At 38.7% G+C, this 22226-nt stretch overlaps 1 protein-coding gene across 27 annotated transcripts; it reads left to right on the top strand.

Annotated features, from left to right (window-relative positions):
* The first annotated feature begins 2924 nt into the window (after positions 1–2924).
* On the top strand, positions 2925–17256 carry LOC139962711 (ABC transporter C family member 12-like). 27 transcript variants are annotated; one of them, XR_011791324.1, is made up of 8 exons: positions 2932–3284; positions 5760–5863; positions 6111–6267; positions 7764–7914; positions 8784–8998; positions 11055–11181; positions 15179–15257; positions 16454–17256. XR_011791324.1 is itself a non-coding variant. In XM_071962946.1 (6 exons), the coding sequence occupies exons 3-6, from the start codon at positions 6223–6225 to the stop codon at positions 16461–16463; spliced, it is 285 nt and encodes a 94-aa protein (XP_071819047.1). In that variant the 5' UTR covers positions 2925–3284; positions 5760–5863; positions 6111–6222; the 3' UTR covers positions 16464–17256. The 27 variants fall into 27 exon arrangements, 1 of the variants encoding a protein (XP_071819047.1); XR_011791339.1 differs by lacking the exon at positions 11055–11181 and adding an exon at positions 8006–8136 and having other exon boundaries at positions 2938–3284; positions 6111–6293; positions 8874–8998; XR_011791335.1 differs by lacking the exon at positions 11055–11181 and adding an exon at positions 8006–8136 and having other exon boundaries at positions 2939–3284; positions 6111–6293.
* Positions 17257–22226: the final 4970 nt, after the last annotated feature.

Here is a 22226-nt window from a genome sequence, read left to right as displayed (position 1 = left end):
GCATCTGTTGTGTTTTTTTTTCTTTCTCTCACCATATGAATTTTGAAAGAGGAATGTTCTCAGAGTGTTCAACTTTATGTGTTCAACCCTGCCTATTCCCTGCCCCCCTCCTTGCCCCCCCCCCATAAAAAAACATTACATATTCTTGGCTATCACAGTAAACATTGATTGTATATTGATGATTCAGCCAAAAATACAGGTAGGTCCATCAAGTATTAGATGGAACTCCTTGTTGCTTTGGGTAGAAGGTCATGTCACTCCATATAAATGATTATAATTTACAAGTTGGTTTTCGATTAATTTATTCTCTCTCAAAGTAAGGTAAAGTAATGACAATAGTTAAGTTGCAAAATAAAGTTCAATTATATCAGCGTTCATATTGATTGTTAGGAAATGACTGCGAAACTCTTCTCTTCAAAACCGGATAATTAGGCCTAATACAGGGAACAAAAGAGAAGTGGAAGATTCATTTGAGAAACTTGTCTGAAACTAACACTTTCAATTGTGCCCAAACCGATTCGGAGCCCGTCTACCTCGTTCATCATACCCTGTAGGAAATTGGAAGGATACTGAAATTTTAGCAACTCGCTATTTTGACTTTAAATTTCGTCCCTGATTTAAAGTCATTACATGATGATAATCGCATACACATGAAAGTCCGTAGCTGAGATCACAGGACCGAAATCGGGATTGTGAAAGGAAGTGTTTCTTAAATGGATTTAACGGTGGCAGGCAATGTCACACTTATCGAGAAAACTGCTCTAATATGTTAGTTGAAACCCCAGTCTCAGTATCTAGACCCTTACTGGTTAGTTGACTTTTCAATATTGTTTGTGCCAAGGATATATATATATATATATATATACTTTTTATAACTGTTAATGAGGGCGTATTATTCCAGTGTTATGATTGTACAGAGTGCACCCCTGGTGCTTTGCCTCCGACAATTTAATATATATCTGTCATACTACTTGCCAAAGTCAAAGCTTTCCCAGGGAGCAGCCACAAAGTATTGCCTTACTAAAAAGCACTTTTCTGGTTCCATTTTGGGGGAGTAGGATATTCCCCCTCCGTGACCTTCCCCCTTCCGTGGCTACGCCACTGGGATGTGCAGCACCTATATCATGGATTTATGCCTTAGGGAGGAAAAAAGGTGTTTAAGCTACCGAAATCGAAAAGTGTACTGTTTCATCAATAGGTGCTGTTCTTTTTAAGAAAAGGGGCTCTTTAGAGGTTCCCTGTCACTGTGCCCCCCCCCCCCCACCACATTCACATTGTTTTCAGACTAGAAGGTTTTTCTATAGAATGTTGTAAACATTTTCATCTTTGTGTTAAAACGTTTTCATCTCCATATAAGGTTCACATGATAAGGTTTGAAAAATCACTCAGACCTTCTTACTTAATAGAGAGCATTTATGGAGGGGATCGACATCGAGAGCGGATGGTATGAATTGTAAACCCCATTTTTCAAACGCGACATTAAAAATAGGACGTCAGCAGAAACTTGCGTGTAGACCTAATTATAGCCTAAATATGCACCAGAATGCACTATTTGCTATCCAGAATTAAAGCAAGAATTATAGTATTTTTCATAGCTCATTACTGTAACTCATGGAATAAGTCAGTAATTTTCGACGTATATTTTGTCGCGATCGCCAGGTCTGACAAGCGGAGCGGCGGGGGAGGGGGTGGGGCCGTGGGGTGTTACGGGAAAGGCTGTCCGAACAGTCGCTCATGATCCCCTTTTGGCCGACCAGTACCATATATATTATTCACCGCCCTCCAATATGGGCGAGGAAGATATCGTTTAAAGTGATCAGGGGTTAGTGAAATAATGAATATAGTGCCAGGGGTGTGCGTGGGGCGGGGTGGGGGGGGGGTGCATGGTCTTGCCGACCCAAGACATTTGCACGTACCGTGAACGTACGGTATTTGTTTTATACAATACCTTCAAATTTGGATATAATTGGATGTAAAATGCACTCATGCAACAGATTGTTTTGAACAGACAGGATTCTCTGCTCTCTTACCATTGAAAAAAAGTGCTATAAAAAAAGTATAACACATGGTTCTATTTCATAGAGTGCAATAGAGCGGATTTTGCATGCGATCGACGAGCAATTGACCAATCAAATGGCCGGAATATGATTAGGTGTTGTATAATAGGCCTACTGTCACGCCTAGGCTTAATCAACGAGGTAAATGAATCTGGAGGATTCATGTCAATTGGGTGCGCGCGTACCATGTATGGAGGGTCATGTGATGTGTTCCAGGGTGGTACTATACTGATATTTCTCTGTAGCAGTTCGAGAACAGTGTTAGTGACTTCGTGAAAGATTGGTCGGTTCGGACATGGGAACTAACGGCATAAGAAGGTACTGGTACTTCAGGCCTACGAAATAGTGCTAATGCTAACGTTCAACCTTATTCTCTTGAATTAAGGCAGGCATTCTACATAATAGATCTTACTTATTAATACAGCTCTAGAGGCAAGCTTTGTCTCATATGGCCTAACGTTATTACAACACGCTATAAGTGAATGAAATGTGGGGAAATGTTTAGTTCAGTGCAACCACGGAATTCTCCATGGAACAGAGCCTAATGCTGCTCGACGGAAATATAGCTATCACGTTAGGCTACAAGCACGGTTATTGCTAGGTAACGGATGTCGTCTGCTGCTCTAAGCACGCAAACACATTTACGTACTAGTTGGGTGAAATCATCATGCGTAATAGGGAGAGTAGTATATTAGTACCACCCTGGAACACATCACATGACCCTCCATACATGGTACGCGCGTACGCTCGTATTTACTGTGTGATAGTTTCTCCAGATTCATTTACCTCGTTGGGCTTAATGCCAGACCAACCCATTCGGGTAATGCTATATTGGCCATTAAAACAACTTTTGTGACGAGATTCGCAGCGAACTCAATAAATTATCTTGACCAACATGTTTAGTGATATGTTATGAGACCATTTGAATTGTTTCGTTGTAAATGTAATGATTCCAAGTGGATATGCATCTAGCATGTCATTGTTAGTAAATCTTCGGTCAGACGCACACGGTCGTGGTCAAAGGTTAAGGGAATTAGGATCTGTATATAAAGCTCACGAAAGGTTGCACGAGCAGTGCAGTTCGCTTCCTGGCAGCCGTTGGCTAACAATTCATACGTAATTGTAATTTGTAGCCTATTCTATATGGGGAGTACTGTAACTGTCAAATAATGTGAATGGCAGATATATTCACCAGCTTGAAGGTTGTTCATTAGTTTTGTGGAGCAAGTTAGAACTTCACAATGTTTGAGTCAGCGAGCGTGAGAAATTAGGCTAGCCTATCATATAATAGTATCGCTAAGGCCAAACGATAGGCTAGTTCACGTAGGCACTGGCGTCTATAGGCCCTAGCCTAGGCTTAGTTAGTTGGAATGCTAGGCTAGGCCCCTAGGCCTAATATGATATTCACTAGACAATTTACGTAAGTAAAGTAAGTCACTTTATATCTTCCGACAAAATACTAGACCTAGCTGGTTGGGCCTAATTACTGTACTTTCTGGTTAAGGCTAGTACAGTTAGGGTAGGCCTAACTTAATTCTTACCAGAGTATCCTACCATAGCCTAGGCTATGCCACCTAGCACTTAACAGTAACAACTAACACATCCTCAAGAAACTCGCAGCCGGACAAATTAGCTTAGGATGAAGCTCTCTCTCTTTGCTTTTTTTCCCCTTTCTTGACAGGCAAGGCCGGCTCCTGTTAGATATTTAATTATTTTTAGGGGTTGAAACCAACGTTTTTCAGGGGAGGAAAGAAAGACGGCTTGGCTGTGGAAAGAATTCATTTAGGTAGTGAAGCAACTGTACGTAGTATTAGTAAATGTATCTTGTTTAGGAGAGTTTGGTGAAAGAAAGGAACATATTTCAAAGAGACACTTGTAGTAAATGAAGAAACTGGTAAATGGGAAAACAACGGTTTTAGGGGAGGAACCAAGGAAGGCATACCTAGTATAGGCTAAATTTGCTATATTATTTCATTCCCACAATGAATGCCATACAAGCAAACAACCCATTACCACTATGAATTCCATTCATGTAAATTACCCCATGTTCGCATACAATCCTATGCAAACAAACCGGCCTATTCACAAACACTTTTTATCTTCCAATCACTGAACAATTACACAAGTAAGGTACCTGGTCACATTTTCTATTTTCCTTCATACTATCACAACTTTCTCTAGCTTACTCTACAAAGAAAATATGCCATCAGAGCCTACAGAACAACAGTCTCCTCCCTTGAAAATAGTATGTTAGTTTCCTTAACCATGTTATTTTTCACCCTTAACATTACCTTTCTCCCTTAAATCTTTTCCTACAGTTATTCCACTTACAACATCTATTCTTTCCACATAGCCTAGCCAATATGCCTCCCATGAAAAACCTTAGTTAACTCCCATGAAAATGTACTTGGCTCCCCTATGATGTAGGGGAGGTAAGTTACTCAACTTTTTAGTGGGAGGAAAATAATGTTGTTATGGGAGGGAACAAATGGCCCCAGACTAGGCCTACCACCAAATGAAAATGGGAAAACCTAGGCTAGCCTACCAAAGGGGAGGCTAGATAGAGATGAGGACGAACTAGCCTATCCTAGGCTTCTTATACAAGCAATGGTACTTTGTAAAATGAAATTCTCAAGCAATTAGGCCTAGCTCTGGTCTAATTGATGTTGGTGATGGTTCAAGTATGGAGAAAACTCTCCATGCAAGCTGATGTTACCTAGCGTAGGCAACTAAATTGATATACATGTATTAATTTGATCAACTAGCATAATTTTGACCTGAAGCTAGGCTTAACAGTATTGGTCCAACTCTCGGCATATCTTTATCAGATCATAGACTTCTTTTGATGCCTAAGGCATGATTTTATGGTCGGTAGAACTGTTTCACTGAAACTTTGATTATTATTAAACCGAATTCAAACTTTGCTAAGTTGACCTCTCATTGTTGAGTAATTGTCTTTAATTTGGTTTTTAATTTGAAAACATTGATTGAAAGTTGTGAGGAAAAACAACTCATGGTAAACACATATTAAAGGTATTGAGAGATAAGTACAATATATAGTATCTCTGTCCTTGTTGATATAGAATATTATTACACAGATGCTAGAAGTCATGGAAGCACATGAGGGTTTACCATGAATATACCAATATGTTGTTGGTACTGTACTTGTGTATGGCTGAAAAGCCAGTTTTCATCTTTGCTAAGTGTACATGTTGTAGCTTAAGTGTCGGTCCTTGTATCACTTGTCAAGTTTCTCGTTTCAAGAATGATATTTATTTCAGAAAGTTTTCAATTTTCCAGTTCTTCATGAATGTGCTTGCCAAGTTTGTTTAAACTAGTACATGCTCACAAAAATTTTTGGCTGATGAAATGTTCTCAAAATTGTATTGCATTCATTCCTTACTTGACCATTATAGTGAACAATGTGCATCAAAGAAAGTTTTGGCATTTTATGAAGTGCTTCATAGGTTTGATAGCAATGTCTAGTAAGGTTCATTAATGAGTCATATTACAAGTATTAAAAATAAACAGGCACTTAGTAACAAAAAGAGGTACAGTTTATTCATGTTTGTAAAAATTCATTGGAAAGGTATGTGCATATGCAAACTGGAAGATGATCTAATGTAAAACTACTAAAAAAAAACTACTAAAATTTATTTCACACCATAGGTATACATATTGCTTTTATATTTGTCTTTACAGCATTGCATTGGCCACACTGATTCACAGGAAGACTCCATGAACTGTGACTGTAACATCCTGCTGGAGGTCTGAGACATTGAAGATTCTGTAATGCTTCCGTTTGGGTATGCAGTTTACTATAGTAACACAGAAATATTTAAGCTCTGGTATTCGTTTCGTTTATTTCTGCCATTAAACCACAATGATATTCATTTGTTTATACACAGTTATATCAATGAGGCAGCAGTCAGGGTTGTTTAGGTAGTCAGGAGGGGAGGAAGGGAGGGAGTGTATAAAAATGAGTCTAGTTGCAATGTCTACAGTATCTGCTTACCAATATATGAAATCTTATCTTTTACAATACTGTCTCAGGTGAAAGTAGAAGATGAAAAAAATGGAAGGAAAATTGTGAGTCTTGGATTTCTGTAATGAAGCTGGATCAGGTTTAGAACAAGTGGTTGAAAGATCATAAACTCCACCAAAAATGAGAAGATCCTTCAAGCCTGTCCTCTACAGAGAGATCTGGAAGGTGATTTAACAGAAATTGGAGATAAAGTAAGATTCAAAGGAAACATCAGTGTGAGCCCATATCATGAACATCAGTCTTGTCCTCTCAACAGTTGATTGTTGTCAAGATCAGTGCTAAATGTACGAGACACGGTGCCTTAGCCTGTTGGGACCAGTCGGTATTTGGTGTGGTCTGTTTTTGTGCTAAATGTACGAGACACAGTGCCTTAGCGTGTTGGAAACCAGTCAGTATTCGGTGTGGTCTTTTTTTGTGCTAAATGTATGAGACACGGTGCCTTAGCCTATTGAAAAAAGTTGGTAATTGGTGTGGTGTGTTTTTGTGCTAATTTTATGAGACACGGTGCCTTAGCCTTATGGAACCAGTCGGTATTTGGTGTGGTCTGTTTTTGTGCTAATTGTACGAGACACGGTGCCTTAGCCTGTTGGAACCAGTCAGAATTTGGTGTGTTCTTGTTTTTGTGCTAAATGTACGAGACACGGTGCCTTAGACTGTTGGAACCAGTCGGTATTGGGTGTGGTCTGTTTTTGTGCTAATTGTACGAGACATGGTGCCTTAGACTGTTGGAACCAGTCGATATTCCTTGTGGTCTGTTTATGTGCTTAATGTACGAGACACAATGCCTTAGACTGTTGTAACCAGTCGGTATTTGGTGTGATCTGTTTTTGTGCTAAATGTACAAGACACGGTGCCTCAGACTATTGGAACCAGTCAGTATTTGGTGTGTTCTTGTTTTTGTGCTAAATGTGATCTGTTTTTGTGCTAAATGTACGAGACACAGTGCTTTAGACTGTTGGAACCAGTCGGTATTTGATGTGTTTTTTTTTGTGCTAAACTACTATTCTTACAGAAAGGCTGAACAAGTTCCATGATATAGTTTGAACAGAGTTACACATTCCACTCATTCCAAGCAATCATGACAACATCAAAATGTAATTGGTGTTGCCTTTTTTGTGCTAAATGTATAAGACCTCAGCCTTAGCCTATTGGAACCAGTCGGTAATTGGAACCAGTCGGTAATTGGTGTGGTGTGTTTGTATTAAATTGATAAGTTCTCTCTTAGTTTATTGATATGAGTTGCTAATTAGTGTGGTCTGTTTTGTGCTAAATTAATGAGACCCGTTGCCTTAGTTTGTTGGAATGAATTTGTAATAAATATTTTGGTTTTCTTAAATTGATGATTGTTGCCTTAGTTTGTTGGAAAGAGTTGCCAATTAGTGTGGTCTGGGTTGTGGAAAATTTAAGAGACATTGTACCTAGTTTGATGGAACGAGTTGGTATTTAGTGAGGTCTTTTTTGAGAGTTCTTCAAACCAGTGTCCAATAACTTTGATCTGACCCTATAATTCCATTTCTTTCACAAAATGCCCCTCTAGAAGAGTACACATCTTTTGTCTCACGGCTGACAGTTTGGTTGTTAACAGGGTTTGACTTTTTTACTTTTGCTGTTACTTTGAAGAAAAGTGACTAATTTGTTTTGTATTCCTCTCCTTTCATCAGAAATCTGTGGTCTATATTGCTCAACAAGCTTGGATCCAAAATGATACCGTGAGAGGAAACGTTCTGTTTGGGAAAGATCTCAACTCCACCAAATACGAGAAGATCCTTCAAGCCTGTCCTCTACAGAGAGATCTGGAAGTGTTATCTGGAGGTGATTTAACAGAAATTGGAGAAAAATGAAGTTTCAAGGGAAACATCATTGTGAGCCAGAATCATTAACATCAGTCTTGTCCTCTTAACAGTTGATTGTTGTCAAGATCAGTGCTAAATATAGGAGACACAGTGCCTTAGCCTGCTGGAACCAGTCTGTATTTGGTGTTGTCTGTTTTTGTGCTTAACCTATGAGACACAGTGCCTTAGCCTGTTGGAACCAGTAGGTATTTGGTGTGGTCTTTTTCGTGATAAATTAAAGAGACATTGTGTCTTAGTTTGGTGGAATGAATAGCTAATTAGTGTGGTCTGTTTGTGCTTAATTGAAGAGGAGTGCTGTGATAATTTGTTGGTAATTAGTGTGGTGTGTTTGTATTAAATTTATAATTTTGCCTTAGTTTATTGATATGAGTTGCTAACTAGTGTGGTCTGTTTTGTGCTAAATTAATGAGACCCGGTGCCTTAGTTTGTTGGAATCATTTTGTAATTAGTAATTTGGTTGTCTTAAATTGATGATTGTTGCCTTAGATTGTTGAAAAGAGTTGCCAATTAGTGTGGTCTGGGTTGTGGTAAATTAAAAAGACAGTTGATTGTTGTCAAGATCAGAAAACTCAAAGATGAGCTGATTTGGTGGAAAAACACCAGCTAAGCTGGAAAGCTGCAATATACAGTCAAGGTTAGTCATAAGAAAGTAAGGTTCCTAAAAATGTAATATATATTTACTTGTGTTTCCACCAGTAAAGTTTCAAACACAGCCTAAACTTTGTTGGAATTAGTTGCTAATTAGTGTTTAATGTTTTGTGCTAAATGTACGAGACTTTCTTTGAAGAAAACTGGCTCATTTCTTTTGCATTCCTCTCCTTTCCTTAGGGTTCTGTGGACTATATTGGTCAACAGTTAGCTTTTTGACATAGCGCCACCCCATCATCCTTCACTCTATGACTTACCCACCATTTACAGAACTTACACGTCCTTGGATACCAACACAACGCTACCGAGTACACTTTCGATTCAAAGTGTGTCTCTTCAAAAGGAGTTCATATTCTTTCCGTCCGCCGTCTTAGGCTGTAGACTAATTTGTTCTGGTAAGTGAAGTATATGATCAATTTCATTGTATAGAAGCCATTTAAAACCCGTAGGGAGGGGCTGTTTTGCCAATATGACAACCCCTTACCCACCTATAACCGCCACCCTAGTCGAAAACTTAAACCTCTCTGATTTTGACGTAGACATTAATGACTGGATCCCTGCACAAAAATAGCAAAAAAAGACAACGTCCAAACTCCGTTGAAATAAACCCATCTCCTAACTCCAAACCAACCACCAAAAATTCCGCTCAAACAATCATTGTATCAGGAATCTTACCAGAACTATCAAATAACCCAATAACCCTTGCTAAACTAATCAATGAAGAAAAACCAAATGCCATGTTCTCAAATATAAACCGTCTTCGTAGTAACGACATCCTAATCACCCCCATGACCCTAAATCTGCAAATATCCTCCTGAAACCATGGACTCAAAAGACTAAACTAGGCAACCCCAAACCAAGAATCCCCCAAAACGTAAGACAAAGAAACTTCTCTGTAGTAGCCTGTGGCATAAACCCTGAAATTCAAATCAAAGATATTGAACAAGAACTCAAAGACCAAGAATACACCCCAATACAACTAAAAGACTCATTAGTCACGCCACAAACAATCCAACTTGGAAAGTAAAAATAACGTTTGAAGAACAAGAACCTCAACAATCCCTAATGAAACAAGAATACCAAGAACCCCCCAAATCACTCAATGTTTCAAATGTCAATTTTTGGACACACCCACCATACTTGCAAAAATCAAACCAGATGTCTTAGATGTGGCGAAAACCACAGTTTTTTTTCACTGTCACCGAGACGACGCTCAATGAAGCTGAACTGGTGGTTGTCGGTTTTTACCCATTTATTTACATGCGTAGTTTCAACAAGACCACGATGAAAACTAGAAAGTAAAGATATCAAAACATCAATATACAAACATTGGTGAAATCAACATATGAATTGAACAAATCAATAATACATAACATAATAATGCATAATATTTCTCCTTATAAATAATGCACAAAAGGAAGAAGTACAACAAATAACATTTGGTAACATGAAACAAGACATAGAGAAAGATTGGCAACAATTACAATCTTGATAATTAACTTACAATCGTTACCGGGCAAAATCAACAGCACGACAAACTGCGGTGTACAGGGGTTTACATGGATTAACTGCGGCTTTCTGGGGTTAACGGCTGCTTTCTGGCGTTAACGGCGGCTTTCTGGAGAATGTACAGAATACCAACAAAAAATAACCTCTGGCGAGATATTCTACTCCAGATACTCTTACAAATAAGCAAACAACAAATACACAAAAAAAGGCAATCAAAATAACAGGCACAAGCATACAGCAAAATCACATTAAAGGCAAATATCTATAATGGGATATTAAAAGAGATATACAATTACAATATCAAGCCCCTTAATACTTATATAAAACATTGAGAATACTTACATACTAAGAAACAGTGCTACAGAAACACATGCGACGCCTCTCTGAACCAGGAGAGGAATGAAGCATGTGCACCTCACAAAATACGCAAGTATACATCGATTACGTAATTGTACATCGATTACATAAGTATGCAAATCGAGGAGGTGGATATGAAATGCAACCAGTAAATGGGCAGTATTGACGTCTGCCCGACCTCGACCAAGCGGAAATTTCCCTTTGGTCACGCTAAGCAAATAGCACACATCGGCAACGATGACACTCCCCCCACTGGAATACATTATATTCAAGTATAACAATACCTACAATACCTAAACCACCCCATCGATGTACATTAAATTCCATAACAGCTTTAGCAATCAAAATTGTGACGTAAAGCTTCTAAACCAAGTAAATAACTATGAAGCCTCCCACACTTGACAGCTTAATAACGAAGATAAAACACATCAACTATATTTACATGGAAATTCAACGATAATGCTTGCAAACACTTAAGAAGATGAGAATGCAGATTCAAGTAAAACAATCTTAGTAATAGGAAGAACCAGCTCGGTAGTCCTAGTCTTAACTCTTACCGACCTAACTAACCCATCTCTACTACAGGTAACACTAACAACCAGCGCCAACGGCCAGAGGTTACGGGGAGTCATTTCATCTAAGATTAAAACCAAGTCACCAACTGCCAGATTATCCGTGACCCCCGTCCACTTAGACCTCTTTTGCAATTCAGGTAGATATAATTTTAACCACTTTTGCCAGAATTGGTTAGCTAGGTGCTGGACATGCCTCCAGCGGCGACGAAAACGGTCAACAGAGTTAGAGACTGTCCCGAACAAAAAGAAAACACAAAATGTGCCAATTGCTCAGGGACTCATGCCGCCCTTTACAAAGGATGCCCAAATTTAAAGAAGCTAAAACTGAAGCTAATAAAAAACAACAAGAACAAAGAACCTATGCAAATGTAACCAAATCTACCCATAAAATTGAAATAACAAATAAAATCGCCACTGAAAAAAAAACTTAATATCGCAACCTTTGTAATTGAATTAGTACAATACACCTTCCAAAAAGCAGACATTAATATTAAATCAGACGACCTTGCCAGTTATGCCACTGTGTTAGCACTAAAACACCTAAACTTAAATATCCCAGAAACTGTAATTATGGAACGTCTCCACCAACCTTCAATATTTAGTCCTCCTCAATCACCTACATGACAAGCACACTCCCTCCTTCGGTCAAGTTCCTCCACCTAAACATCAACAGTATCCTTCAAAATTATGCCTCCTACTTAGTATATTCACCAACCACTCCCCGGATATCATTTCGTTAAACGAAACTAAACTAAATACAAATTCCCACCTTAGCATCCCTGGTTACCAAACTTTCAGACACGATATCTCTCGCTCTATGGGAGGAGTACTTACTGCTGAAAAAAACAACCTCAAAGCCACCCTCCCCAAACCCAACCCAAACAAACTATCAAACAATTGAAATTGTACTCGAAAGAGACAATAAACCTCTCCACATTATTAGCTATTATAGTCCCCAAATGAGCCCATATCCACAATAAAAAAAAGTTCTAATAAAAATACAATAGTTCTAGGAGATCTAAATGCTCACCACATCATTTTTTGGTAGCACCAAAATATCTGAAAAAGGCATATCTCTCTTAGAAATATGTGATAAACACAACTTAACAATAATTAACCAAAATACCAAAACTAGGATAAACCCAATAAACAATAATACTGAACTACTTGACTACGCCATAACCTCAAACCACCTTGCAACTAAAACTCATTGGATTCAAATCCTAGAAGATGACCTAATCAGTGACCAATTTCCACTCCTTTTTGAGCTAGACATAAACCTCAGTCGCATCCAAAATAACGAATTAACATATAATTACAATAAAACAGACTGGACATCATTTAAAAAGGAACTCGTAACAAATTGCATTATCCCCAATTACCACAACAACAAGCTAAATTACATCGGCATATATTGTGACAGCATTGCCCAACATATCTTCAATACCTTCAAAAAACACCGCCCCTTAAAAACAACACAGAAATCGAAAACTAAATAGGAATATTCTTACTCTAATTAACTCAGACGTCGCCTACATACAACCTATATGATCTCCCCAGATCCAACTCTAAAAACCCAAATTAACCAACGTAAAAAACAAATAAATAGACAAATATCGGCGGTCGACCAAAACCGAGTCCAAAATAAATGCGATTCAATCATTAATGATAAAAACCAGAAACACTTTTGGAAAATTTAAAAAAATCATTAACCCCATTACAACCCCAAACACAGGCAAAACAGACCAAGGCCTTAAAGATAACGTAGGTAACCTCATCACAAAAACTCAAGACCAAATAAAGCTTATTGAATCGTACTTGAAAACTATATTCAATATCTTAGATGGCCCTCCATACGATAACAGATTCCAACACGAAATAGACCGTACAATTATCTGTAATGCAACCAGCTTTCTCCCCCATCTCTAAGGATGTCTCAACAAAAACATCCCTCTACTCAAAGAAATAGATATAAACGATTGGTATAGTGCCACTAAATATGCAAAATGCCTCCTCCCCTGGTCTTGACAACATAAATGACCTAATGCTAAAAGATTCCCCTCCGTCAGCCTCCGATATTCATTAACTCTCATATTTTCCCATTATTTAACAAACTCCTTAGACTCGGTTATTTCCCAACCCTGTGGAAATCCGCCAAAATGATTTTAATACCGAAACTAAGTAAAGACACACCAAAATTCAAAACTATCGACCAATTAGTCTCCTACCAGCCTTAGGTAAGATTTTCGAAAGAAATATAGATAGCCGCACCAGAACCCACCTAGAGTAAAATAATCACTTTGCCCATATCAATCAGGCTAATTCCACGCACACAAGTCTACAATAAACCAAACTTTCCACCTTTCCGAAGAAATTCGCATCGGCTTCATAAAAAACATGATACCACTGCCCTCTTCCTTGATGCCTAAAAGGCTTTCGACAAAACCTGGCACAACGGCATAAGAATTTAACTACTTAACTTTAATCTACCCTCCAATTACACCAGACTTCTTTAATTCCTCTTTCCTTAGTGAGCGCAATGCAAAAATATGCTACAAAAACCAATACTCAAAACCTATTCCACTTCGTGCAGGTACTGTACTCCACAGGGCGCTGTTTTCAGCCCCCTCTCCTACACCCTATTTTTTAATGATTTGAACATCCCCCCTCTATCTAAATGCAACTAAAGTCAGTACACTGACGACATAGCCATTTGGAGCACCAGTAAAAATATTTATATGGCGGAACTAAATATTAAAATAGCAATTACACATCTCGAAAATTGGTGCTCGATGTGGAAAACAAAAATATATCCCTCAAAATCTAACTTAGCCAATTTCTCCATAATAAACTCAAAGACCATAACCATATTTCCAAAATTAGTCTTTTCACCACCTCAATCACTGCTACTCCTAATGCAACCTTCCTCAGTACCACTTTCGATAGCAAATTATCATTGAATCTACATTGTAACAGAACTGCAGGACGCTGCTAGTTCCAACTTAAATCCATTCAAATCCTCTCACCCAAATATTACTTCCCTCTTAAATCAATTATTCAAATCTAAAAATCCAAAGTAAAATGATTCTCAGTTACGGGAGCATCACCCTGCTTACCATCTCTAATCCCAATAAACAAATTTTAAACAAAATCCACACCCCAGCTTATCCACTCGCACTCAAAAACCCTACCTATATTGCTACTTTGTACGTTCTCCGTGCAGGAAGCACAAAATCTACTTTCACCCGACTTGAAGAATTCAACACCAAGTTATACAAAAACAACCTCGAGAACGACCCTTTGATTGAAGACCTCCCCCTGAAATACAAAGTCGCAACTACTCACTACCCAAAAACCAAACCCTTTCTGTATAGACAATTGTTACTACTTAAAGACTCATTCCATTAAAAAATTCCTTTCCTAAATCGGTTTAGGCCCCAACTCCAAGTATACTTATATATACAGAACAAACCAAACAACTCCAACAATGACCGATTGATTAAAACATAAAGTAGCAACCACTCCCTTACCAAACAATAGAAACCGCAACCACTCCCTACCCAAACAATAGAAACCGCAACCACTCCCTACCCAAACAATAGAAACCACTCCGTCTCCATAATCCTCAGTACTTAGAAATTCCTCTCCTTTAGAAATCCCTCCCTAATTGGCTCTTCGACTCCGACCTCTGGTATGATTATGGCTATCCTGTACAATGTAAATATATAAGACTTCATTTACCAGCAATTCCCTGACTGAACATAAACAACTTTTCCAAGAAAACAAAGAAGAAAAAAATGTCTATTCTATAAAAACAAACTTATTATCCCCCATAGGACCTCTCGCCAGGTCGACCAGGGGTTAAACTCCTTTTGATTCGATATCAAAAACAACAAGAACAAAGCTTTTACTCGAATTACGAAAAAATGTAACTAATTTCATTTATTTCATTTCATTTATTTATTTTTGTTCTATCTTAACATAAGTATGACATATGACACAGAAGGAGATAAGAAACAAAACTTGTGAAAGGAAGTGTACTAAAAAACCCTATAGGGCTTGTCGGGTAGTGACACTCCCTAAAAAACTTTATGTGGAAGACATTATTAGATTTTGGTTTCATTTAATCGATAGGTGGAGGTAGAGGAATTGGACACTCTTGCTCAAGACATCAACGGCTTGAAGTACTCTGCTCAGGCGGCCTCCATTCTAGGTATGTACTTATAATAATATAATAATGATAATCATAATAATAATCATAATCAATTTACTGTGTTTGGAAAGAAACTTTTTGCTGCTTTGGATGAAGATTAAGGATTCTTGTTTTTCAAAAGGCAAAATGCAAGATGGACTATATATGAAAGGATGAATACCAAAAATTTAAGAAAAGAAATTGGGTGGGGGGAGGGGCTAATCAGGCAGAGACCATCATGCTACTACCCTGTTAATTTTGTGTAGGACCCTGGTTAATTTAAAAGGAAGAAATCCCTTTAGTACCCTTGAGTTTCTGAAAGGTTTCTTCTTTGGGATAAGGGTGGAGAGACATATCGATGTTCTCTTTTGGGTCTGATCGTCAGGAAAATGCAGATTAAACTGCCGTGTCCATTTGGAACCTGGGAATTGAACCCTGCTACTGGAACAAATGTATTCCATCAGAGCATAGACAATGATTCAGAGAAATATGGCCTTTATATTAATAATCTGTTGTTTTCTTTCCCAAATTTTTCTCTTTGGTTAAACAATGAGTGTAAAGATTCATTCGGTTGGAAGCAGCACCGCCCTTTTTCACCCTTTTTTTGGGGGGGGGGGGAGACCTATTAGCTCTTAGGGTCTGAAAATATTACAATAGGATTATTGTGGTGGACAGGACAGACAACAATTATTTTTGCTTGTAGCTGAATGTATGATGTCCAGGGATCACAAGGAAGTATCAAAAGCCCGATCAAAAATGCCGTTTTATTATACTATCAAAATTTGTCAGAATAAAGAAATTGAAAGCCAAAATATAAAGAGTTGATCTGGCCTTGTAGACTGCGATTGAACCAGTCTCTGTGTTCTACAAATAATAGAAAGTGGGTATCCATTTCTGTTTGTGACAGCAACAACAAAAAATGACTGCAAATTAACAAGTTTTTGTAAACTTTCTCTATTCAGGGATTCAAATCTCAAATCCACTCCAATATACCCCCCTACTTATGAACTGTCAGGTAGCTCAAGCTGACAAAACTTACTACAAAGATGAGAATAGGCCTTATGTGGTTCCTAATTGAGTGACATTCTCACAATTAAGTTAATTGACTTCCCCCACCCTCCGACTACTCTCACCCATAGAAAATACCCTCCACCCAAGAATACTTTAAAAAAAAAAAGGCCATGGCTTACCAAGAACCTCTTTGCATTAATTTTCAGATTCCAATGAACCTTCCATCAGCAAAGGAATGGCGCAACTCGGTCTGAAGGACAATTGACCGCTGGTGGAAAGGCTGTACCGGTACAACGCCAACCAGCTGGACCTGGCCGCCGAGCCCAAATTCACGGCATTCCCACCGGACTTTAAGCCGTCACCGTGCAAACCGCTCTTCTTTGACATACCTCTGAATCATATAGAGTTACCCTCCGTGGACGAGAAACTGGAACAGAATAAATCGGCCGCGCAGGGGGGTCTGGGTGGGTTCCTGCATAGATGGTGGAGCGGGGGTGAAAAGTAACTCTCGATTTGCCACGATGTCGGAAAAAGGATCGAAAGATAGCGTCTCTCCGGGATCAAATGCGATTCCCAGTGGGAATGTCAGCAGGTGAATAGGAGTGATATCCTTTACCAACCATGTTATTTTTCTTTTTATTCTCTCTTCTTTGGTCTTAGTTGTTACAGTATGTATGTGTTGGCATTATACAGTTACATGATTATATCTGCATGTATTGCATGTCATGGTTCCGGGTGCATTCAGATGAGGCACCTACAGATTGATATATCACATTTCGTAAACATCCATCATAAGACCACAGGAATGACACACGTCAGGTCAAATGGGCTAGTCCAGGTTATTTGGAACTTCAAATCGGTGTAACTCCTTCACCCTTAATCTGCGTCTATGAGGTCTTTTGTATACATAAGCCGGCAGTATTTGGGAGGGCTCTCACTCTTCTCCTGCATGTGCTGTCATCATCTTTTATTTAAGTTTTTTTTTTTTTTTTTTTTTTTTTTTTTAGTAGAGAAAACTACACCTTGTTGCAATGCCAACACAAAGATTGGGGAAGGCCAAAACTCACTTTCTTAACGTGGCTTGGCAAAAAAAAATTGAAGAATATTCAGAATGGGAATTGAAATTTTATATATTTTGGATTTGAAGTTTGTGTGTTAATCGTTTAGAGAAAAAGAAGAAAAAAACAGCATCTTTATTTGATGGGGCTTTAAAGATTTAAAAATGGGTTTCGGTTGTTGATTTCTTGGTCTACAAACATTGTGGTGCTTGACCAACTGACACTGTATGGGGATGTTAAGGTGACTCAATTTGATATTGGCAGGAGTTATGGATGGTAGTTGGAAGTACCAGGGGTGGGGGGGGTGGGGATGGTGAGGCGAAGCATCGAGAAGGAGAAATGAAAGTGTTGAAAGTGAAGAGGGAGAATCTTTGAATTGAATTTTCAGTTTGCAGTAGCACAGGTTAACTGATAAGGCTATATTTAAAGAAACTTTTAATAATGCACTCTTTGTGTATATAATTTGGGGTGTGGTAGTCGGAGTGGGGGGGGGGGGGTGATTGAGACGGCAATGAAAGGGAGCAACCTTTCCACATTTATGTTGTTTGTGCTATGGTAGTATCGTTTCCTTTTTCAAACTGGAGGGCAAAAATGTAAAAATTAAGAGTTATCTAAAACTAACTCAAACTTAGGTTTAGTTAATAAATGAAAGTTAAAGAAAATGATATTGATGGAAGCAGGGGTGCCATGGTATTGTAAACTGAATCATCAATCAGCCATGGAAGGCCAACTCCTTTTTATTGGGAACTTGTTGTCAGGCAAACCTATGGATTCAAGCCCTGTCTGGCTAAAGTAAGATGGGGTTATTATTTTTTATCTAGGAGAAATCCATTTCTTTTTCCCTCATGTGAAAATGGTCTTCCAAATGTTTAAAAAATGTGTAAAAATGTCCAAAAAGAATGGACTGGTGTGAATTGGATAGCCACCTGTTGTGAAGTAAAAGGCCATAGGCTTATCCCATATGTACATGTGACTGCTTAGCATCATTAAATAACTGCCCTCCAGGCTGATATTATAAATAATAGAAACATTATAGAAACTAACTGTCTGTTGTCACCCAATCATCTCAATAGTAGATGCAGGTGTCACTAAGAATGTTTATGAAAGATGTATTGCATGTTTTGATAAGTATTTGCATAATAATTTGATAAGGGATAACCTGTGTCTGGACAGGTAGTTGAAGGGTATTAACTGTGGTGGGAGGGATGAAGAAACATCCTGTCCATGAACTGATTTGTCATTAAAAAAAAGAAAAAAAAGAAGTTATTTCCAAGTGTCACTCTCTTTTTTTTTCTTCCTTTTACTGGAGTATTGTAAAAGGAAAAGCAGAGGTTGAGTTTGAGCCAGGGACCTTGAGATGCAAAAGTGAAAGTCTTTACCACTAGACCATAAGGTGGACCTCTGGTTTGAACAGCTTTTCAAATATTTAAAGATCCTGCTGTTTGGACTTAGTCGTTTTCATAAAACATTTTCTCCACTACTCCTTCCCCCTGACTAGCGATTGGCTAGTCAGGGGGGAGGGGTGGCGGCGAACTCCACTTGTCCGCGCGTGGACCTTGTCAGGGGGAGGGGTGGCGGCGAACTCCACTTGTCCGCGCCTTTACCTTGTCAGGGGGAGGGGGGCGGCGGCCTCACCTTGTCCGCGCCTTCACCCCTTCTCACCTTCTCACCTCTCACCCTTGTTACTCACCTTACCCACCTGTCAGGAGGAGGGGGGACCGCCTGCCTTCGGGATTCACCTTATCCACTTGTCAGAACTCCTTTTGCGAATACTCACCTGGGACTTGAACCGATGTAATCCAAACCAATCAACGATGGAATAACCAATTACACCATTTCGGTTCCCTCTGGAAAAACTTCGATTCTTATATTTATACTTCCACTCCCTCCAGAGAACAGAAAAGTAAAAGGCTCTGCCTGGACATGAACCGCAGACATGATGCTCTGTCGGGGGATCGAACCGGCGACATGGAGTTTGTCTGTCTCTCTCCAGTCCAGAGCACTACCAACTGCGCCACTAGAACTGTTGAGAATTAATGCTCGTTTCTAATATTTAAACTTCAGAGCCCAGAATGGAAGAAGGAAAAGAACAGAAAATCAAAATGCTCTGTCTGGGAATCGAACCGGAGACATTGAGTTTGTCTGTCTCTCTCCAGTCCAGAGCACTACCAACTGCGCCACTAGAACTGTTGAGAATTAATGCTCGTTTCTAATATTTAAACTTCAGAGTCCAGAATGGAAGAAGGAAAAGAACAGACATGATGCTCTGTCGGGGGATCGAACCGGCGACATGGAGTTTGTCTGTCTCTCTCCAGTCCAGAGCACTACCAACTGCGCCACTAGAACTGTTGAGAATTAATGCTCGTTTCTAATATTTAAACTTCAGAGCCCAGAATGGAAGAAGGAAAAGAACAGAAAATCAAAATGCTCTGTCTGGGAATCGAACCGGAGACATTGAGTTTGTCTGTCTCTCTCCAGTCCAGAGCACTACCAACTGCGCCACTAGAACTGTTGAGAATTAATGCTCGTTTCTAATATTTAAACTTCAGAGTCCAGAATGGAAGAAGGAAAAGAACAGAAAATCAAAATGCTCTGTCTGGGAATCGAACCGGAGACATTGAGTTTGTCTGTCTCTCTCCAGTCCAGAGCACTACCAACTGCGCCACTAGAACTGTTGAGAATTAATGCTCGTTTCTAATATTTAAACTTCAGAGTCCAGAATGGAAGAAGGAAAAGAACAGAAAATCAAAATGCTCTGTCTGGGAATCGAACCGGAGACATTGAGTTTGTCTGTCTCTCTCAAGTCCAGAGCACTACCAACTGCGCCACTAGAACTGTTGAGAATTAATGCTCGTTTCTAATATTTAAACTTCAAAGTCCAGAATGGAATCAGTAAAAAGAGCAAAAAATCAAAATGCTCTGTCTGGGGATCGAACCGGAGATATGGAGTTTGTCTGTCTCTCCAGTCCAGAGCACTACCAACCGCGCCACTAGAACTGTTGAAATTATACTTGTTTCTAATATTTAATCTTCACAACATTAGGAGGCAAATAAATAGAAAATCAAGTGCATACTCTTGTGTTTGAACTCAAGACAAGGAGTTTGTCTAATTTTTTCTCAGTTTATTGACAATTTCTTTGTACAAAACAATAATAAATATGCAATATTATACAACATAACAACTGCGCCACAGTAACTGTTAATTGGGAGATATGATAAGTGATATGATAAGTATTATTTTTTCTTCAGTTTAATGACAATGTCATTGTACAAAACAGTGATGAATATACAAATTATACTATATATACATATTCATATGTACTTATAGACAACGTTTATATAGCTTGGAAAATGGAAAACCAAATTTAATGTGATTTTTTTTCTTCTGAATAGACACCACACAGTTTCTTACTTTAAGTCTATTTACAATTTCATTGTAGAATTTTTTTTAAATAAATATACAAATTCTACGAAATATACAATATTAACAGCTTGGAAATAACCAGAAAAGCAACTTTGACATTATGTTACATATCATTGGCAACACATATAGCCTACACACAACTAGAACGTTACATCAGCAGTTTCCCGAATTGTTTACAATTGAAAATGTATTTGATATGGAGGATAGACAACTTCAGCGGGTCATAACCAGCTACAAGCTTGCCGAAGAATAAAATCTTCTCTTGAGCAGATAAAATGTCTTCCAAAAAATGTCTGTTCGCAATCTACAAGGAAATTGAGGTCACATGACAGGATCAGAATTAATGTTCAATTGTTTAATCCTGAATATTGCAAAACGGGTACAGATCGGGGAAGCCGCCTTGTTCATTAAATGTAAAAGACTGATTGGTTACTAAGACGTGGTGTTGCAGAAACCTCAACTGGAAATATTGAATTTTAGCTTCAGAAAGCGTACGGGAAGGAATCTTAAATATAGTTAACCAATCGTTCTGTGAGAAGTTAAAAGTTAAGCTCCACTTAGCGCAGGCTTTTGGTGGAAGTTAAATAGAGTCAATAAGGTGAGTGTAGACTAATTGCAACAATTAAGACATGCGAGACATAAAGATTGAAACGGTGATCTTGCTGGTCCCCGACATCGTTTACAAAACTGAGGGAATCCTTCCAATTTCTAGGGATTGCAGAAAGGATCCCATAAAAACGAGTGGAGGGATACCTTAAAAGCTTAAATTTGGTCAGAAGAGCTTTAAAGGACAATTGCTTCCCATCTGGCAAAAACATATTCCTAACAAACAGTAAACCGGCGTCGTAAAAGATTTTTGTCATAAACAATGGTATTATCAATTCTAATAAAATTATTGGGGATTTGCTCACCCAAGTGTTCCGAAGGTTTCTTAAAGGTAGCTAAGCTTACTCCAAACCATACAAATTTGTCCAATGAAGGTATTTGTAGAAACAGGAAATATCCTGGTCATGAAAATTACAATTAAAAAGCAACTCTTTACCGGACGGCGACAGAGAGGAATAAAAAAAAAGAGTTTCCAATACCCCGTGTTGGCATTATTACAATAACGCTTGACCCAAGAGGTTTTGAGAGCAACAACAAAGCTGTGAACATATATTATTTTTAAACCCCCCTTTTCAATGGGGTTAAACATAGTAAGTATCCTTACTTTATCAGTTTTCCCGTTCCAAATAAAATCAAAAATAGTACTTTGGATCTTATTAATAAAATCTTTTGGAGGCTAGGCAGAACCTGAAAAGGGAAAACGAGTTGGCTGATTGCTTCACGATTGTGTTTCTACCAATAGGTGTGAGATCACGCCCATTCCAAACTCTAAGCTGGTGCTTCAGCCTAGATAAGCTCTTCCACCCTCTTGACCCACCCCCCCCCTACCAAGTCTACCCAACCCCCAAGTCCACACCTTCAAGATGTTTAACCGTTCTCTTGTACCTCCAT

The sequence above is a fragment of the Apostichopus japonicus genome, chromosome 21 (assembly GCF_037975245.1).
Source record: "Apostichopus japonicus isolate 1M-3 chromosome 21, ASM3797524v1, whole genome shotgun sequence".
Classification (NCBI taxonomy): domain Eukaryota; kingdom Metazoa; phylum Echinodermata; class Holothuroidea; order Aspidochirotida; family Stichopodidae; genus Apostichopus; species Apostichopus japonicus.
This window is presented reverse-complemented; position numbering and strand designations above follow the sequence as displayed.